This window comes from Vigna radiata, chromosome 5 (assembly GCF_000741045.1).
Source record: "Vigna radiata var. radiata cultivar VC1973A chromosome 5, Vradiata_ver6, whole genome shotgun sequence".
NCBI lineage: Eukaryota > Viridiplantae > Streptophyta > Magnoliopsida > Fabales > Fabaceae > Vigna > Vigna radiata.
The window spans coordinates 25,533,674-25,539,069 of NC_028355.1; the positions used below are offsets into that span (position 1 = coordinate 25,533,674).

Genomic DNA, 5,396 nt, shown 5'->3' on the forward strand with positions numbered 1-5,396 from the left:
CCCAAAAGACGTCCCCTTCATCTTCCACCAGCCAAACCGCGACGCCGGATGCCACCTCACGGTCACTGCGACACCACCAAAAGCGTCGCCAACGACCACCATCTCAATCGCCAAAGACGCCGCCAAAGCGTCCATCTCGCCGGACCAGCACCGTCGCACCCCGAGACGTTTTCTCCCCACCACCGACGAGATCTATTGCCCTCAATGTCGTCCACAAAAGCCCTTCTTCGTCGCGGCCAAATCCCTTGAGGATCACACGGGATTCTCCTCCTCTCTCTCCTTCGCACTTGCAAACGGGGAAATCCCCTTCTTCTTCGATTTCGGGGAAGCCACCGCCATCTTCTCCTTTCTTCTTGGCAGCTGCAATAATGCTGCAAATATCGCTGTTTGAAGGGCATTGCGTAGACCTGAACAATGGCGTTCTTGACCATCGTCCCGAGTTCGAGCAAGTTCATTGTTGGAATCCTTGTTTTGCGAGTAACAACCTCACTCCCCCAACAATAGTTCCCAGCAATAAGCCTCAGAATGCCATCTCCCATTTTCTCGACTTCCATCTTTGATTCGGTCATTCAGTGAGACAGAGTTGCTTGGCAGTGATTTTGTGTTTGTGATCTTGTATGTGTTTTGGATGGCTTTGGGGTTGTGATTATTCGATAATATTTTTCATTTGATGATAGCTTGTCAATTTCAGTCGAAGATAATGAGATGATGGCTTTCTTGCCTTCCCTTGGTCGTTTTCTCTGTCTTTTGTTTCTTCTCTTTTGTGTATCTGTGATGGAGGAGATGATGGCTTTCTGCTGGGGATAATAGGTGCAGTGGATTGGATGATCCCCTCCGCAACCAGGCGTGTGTGAAGTGAATTGGGAATCAAAAACCGAAAATCTCCTTCGATCGTTACGGGTTTTTCCTCAGGTAATGGTTAGGGGAAATGCCTCCAGTGCGTGATGGATTCTGTTGATCCCATAGTCAGTGCCTCCGTATGCTGATAGAGGAACGATTTTTTTCTCAAAAGAAAATTACTCACGTGCCTCTTTTCTTTTTTTTTTTATTATTATTTTTTTTTCAAAAAGAATATAAAAAATCAACTCAAATCAGATAAAAAACTAAACTAAATCAAAGTGAACTAAAAATAATAAAACAAAATAAAATAAAAAATAAAAAATAGGAGAGAAGAGAAATAGGAGAGAGAAAAAGAAGTGTCAGGAATAGCAGAGGAGAGAGAAGAAAAGTTAACACCATTAGCATCTACTTAACGGAAGGGACCAATTGTACTCAAAATTGAAAACATGGGGACCAAAGGGCTTCATTTTTGAAACCGGGGACAAAACGAAAATTCCGATTTGAACTTGGAAACTAAAAAGGTATTTTAACCTTTGTTATATCCAATACACGAAAGCGTGGCAAAATATTTTTGTCTGAATATTACTCTTTTATCACAAATGCATGATAATTTTTATTCAATACAATGAAAAATAGCAATCACTTAACTATTTTTCTTCTTATCATGTATCAATAACTCAACCCTCATATGTAAGCATCAAAGGTATATGCATCTTTAAAATTAATAGACGTATTAACTTAGAATATTGCATAAATTTTTAGTATATACGTAGAAGTATACACATACATATAAGAAAACTCTTAAAAAAATAATAAAAATAAATACGAATATTTCAATATAAGTTAGAGCATGGATTAAATACCTTAAGTTATGTAATTAAATTCTATTTTATTCCTGGTGATAGATATATGTTTCGGTTGTCCGAGGTCGGTTGTCTTTCTTTGTTATGCTCCGATCGTCTAATTCTTCATGTAATCCTTTCTGATTGGGGATTAGCCTGGAGAATGCTCAAATCAAATATCTTTCATAGAGAGATCAATAATTTTATTAGGATAGATCAAGATAATTGTACTTGAACATTAATTATATATTTATAATAAGACTTGTTGTGACAGTCAACTCCATTGATTAACTATTAGTGCAATATATTTTTTATAATCAAATCTAATAATTAATCATTAATATTATATATTTACAGAATGTAAGACAATCTGACCTATTAATAACTACTTAATTATCTATAAATGACAATCAATTTCGATCCCTATACTTCGTATAGTACAATATATATTGTTAACTCTTGTGAAGCAAATGAGTCAGGTAATGTAATAAAAATGAAGGTCACTGTAATTTTTTTTATAATAAACATGAATATAGTTTCTATATTCTTCTACGTATATATTGTAAACTTCATGCACCTAAGCACCAACCAAACGTAAATTGGTTTATGATAAGGAAAACCTAATCATGGAGAGAAAGAGAGTCATACTAATCACTGTCTTATTGTTCATAAGTGTGGTGGTTGCAGAAGAGGCTGGTGCTGGTGATGCCATTAAACCTATAGAAGATGCTGCAACAAGTGATGCTGCAGAAGATGCTGGAACTGATGAAACCGCTAATGTTGCTAAAGACGTTGGTTTGAGCTTGGCAATTAATCAAATACTTAATGGACAAACTCAAGGGTACGAGTCTCCNAGGTTCAAGAGGTTTGTGACACATTGCAGCTCACATGTTGCTGAAACATGCAGTGGAAANAGTCCAATGCATCATGGCGGTGGTGGAACCAATGGCCAATNAGGGTTNTCTCAATGCCTTTTTGATTCCATGGAAGCATGCTTGGTAGACCACAACGCCCCACTTTATGAAACAACTTCTTCCGATAAACCTAAACAGTCAATTCAATATTTGCCAGTGCTCGTTGAGACTGTAAAGTTTAAAACAGTCTTGAGAACCTGCTCTTATGTCACTGCACAAAGTTGTTTGAGTGGTTCTAACGTTGATGCGTCAGCTTTATCAGCTTGTCTTCTACCATCTTTGAATTGGTGTGTGTATCCTATGCAACCACCACCACCACCACCGACGTCGACATCGACATGTATCACTTCTTTATTCTCTTAAAGTTTATTTTTTAAGAAAATTATATATGATTTAAGGAATATCATTATGTTAGAAGTTTAATTAACATGTGGTTGGTGCAGATTATAAGCCTGATCAAGTTGACCCTGATAAAACTACACCTGGTATGACTTCTTCTGTCACTTTCTGTATACATTCTCGGATAGTCTATTTTTCAAGACAATCATATATGATTTAAGGAATATAATTAATATTTGTGCATTCTGTTAACAGACTTATTTTAATTTAGAAGCTTAATTAATTAACAGCATGTGGTTGGTGCAGGTGAGCCACCTATTCGGAGATGAATATATAATACAGAGGAAGTACTTGCGTTGCATATAATAATATAACAGTACAACAAATGCAATGTGTTATAGATTATCCTATATGTGTAATGAATAAGGAAAATTATATTTTAACACTAATTTTTTTTGACATTATTCTCTTACCAGACATATCAAAATGCGGTTGTACAATTTCAAATTAAAAAAAAAAAACTTTGATTTTATTTTTTTAAATATGTCCTTATCTCAACTTTTTTTAATTTGAAATTGTCTAACAACATTTTGACACATGTGTAGTATCAAAAATTAGTGTTAAAATATCATTTTCCAACCAGTAATCTCTTCCTCTATCTGCAAACGATGTTCCTACTTGTTGCTTTACGGTGAAGGATCTGTTGTACCTTCAGTATTCCAATAAGCTATATCATTGCATGTCATGTGTAAGAACATCATTTAAGAATGCTATGATACATGGTAATGACGTTCCTACTACTTGGTATCATGTTTTGAATAAACTTGTACGTGGATGTTACTACAAAGTTTAACTCTATTCTTTCTCTCTAATGATTCAAAATGTGTTATAAACAAAAGTTATTAATTACTATCATTTTTCATTTTTAAAAACTCACAACTTAACGACATGGTTGTAATTATCACAAGTTTAATGAATTTTTGTAATAGTTATTGAAGAACTGATGTCGTAAAAACACGCAAAGAAACTCATTTAATTTTTTTTATAAACTATAAATACAAGAAAATTAAGGTTTTGCACAAACATTCTTGAACTCGAGATTAAATTTTGATGGACATCACTCGTGCGTGTAAAGTTATTTTCCAATTTAAGTTCAAAATTGGTTTTTCTTAATTTTTATCTTAAGAATTGAACTTTAAAATTTAATTCAACCATACAAAATGTTAATTTTAAATCTAATACAATAACTCAAAACAAATTTCACTAAAAATTTGTACTTACATATTTTAAATTAATTTTAATTCTAATTGACGTATGACTTCTAATAAAAATAAAAATTTTATGAATAGAAAAAGGAAAACTTAACCTATGTAAAAAGGTTAGTGGATATAATGATTTGAAACTGTTTTTATTATGTTACATAGTTTCATTAGATTTGCACTTACATATTTTAAATTGACTTTATTTTTGTATGACTTCTAATAAAAATAAAACTTTTATGAATAGAAAACAAAAAACTTAACTTACGTAAAAAATATAGTGGATCGTAATGATTTAACACTGTTTTTATTATGTTGAATAGTCTCAGATTTTAGGAATCAAAGTATAAAACGTCTGAAGTTTAGAAATTAAGATATAAATTGGCTTAAATACCTTTTTTTCTCCTTTCTTTTTAAAACGTCTTTATAATTAATTTGAATATTTTGAGCTAATTATTTGCATTATTAACTGTAAGAAAATTTTGGAGATATATGTTGGAGCATTGGGAAGGAGACAAAATAAATTTAAGACTCAACAATTAGACATTTTAATTTTAGTTGTATTGTAATTTTAATAGTTTAAAACTTTTTAGACAACTTTTGCACATTGGGTCATTAAAAATATGTAGGGCCCAAATTTTGTGAGGCACATGTCCAACCCTAGGGATTTAGGATGGACCCCACCCTCTCATTTAGAGACACATGGCCTCTTAGGAACATTTGAGGCACATTTGATTTTTTGGAGGGGGGGCTGGAACATCTCTCGGTTCTTGGAAAAAAAACAACTATGTTTATCTTCTTGGATTTAGGATGAATGAAGAATTGGCAAGGATGACGCTGCCCTCATTTTTGATTCAGCACTTTGATTCAATTGGAGATTAGATAGTAATTTATTCAGCACACGGAGGATTTCATTTTTTTTGCTTTTAAAAAAGAAAGAAGTTTGGTTACGTTTGGAAGTTGGAGAAAGTGTGCAGCAAGGACGGTGCCTTATACTTGGAAGCCGCCACTCATTTTCCTTCTTCTTTTCTTGGTTTTTGGTTTTTAAAGTTGATTTGTTGGATGAACCCTTGAATGAATTGATGCTGATTTCATATTATAATTTAATTGCTTTTAAATTGATGCAGTAGAGTCACGGTTTTGAGGATGGAATTTTAGTATCAAATTTATTTGCTTATTTCATGTAACCAGCCGTATTTTTT

The 5,396-nt window shown here is 33.4% G+C and overlaps 2 protein-coding genes across 2 annotated transcripts in view; one reads left to right on the forward strand and one right to left on the reverse strand.

Moving 5' to 3' along the window:
- Positions 1-2,261: 2,261 nt before the first annotated feature.
- On the forward strand, positions 2,262-3,168 carry LOC106760526 (nodulin-30-like). Its single transcript, XM_022780324.1, has one exon. It carries the CDS (start codon positions 2,309-2,311, stop codon positions 2,957-2,959), a length of 651 nt encoding a protein of 216 aa, XP_022636045.1. The 5' UTR covers positions 2,262-2,308; the 3' UTR covers positions 2,960-3,168.
- A 422-nt stretch (positions 3,169-3,590) lies between these two features.
- Positions 3,591-5,396, reverse strand: part of LOC106760527 (pectinesterase-like) — a 5,424-nt gene continuing 3,618 nt past the window's right edge. Inside the window, exon 4 of the mRNA XM_014643950.2 lies at positions 3,591-3,662. Coding sequence (XP_014499436.1) covers positions 3,591-3,662 — 72 coding nt within the window. The remainder of the gene's footprint in view (positions 3,663-5,396) is intronic.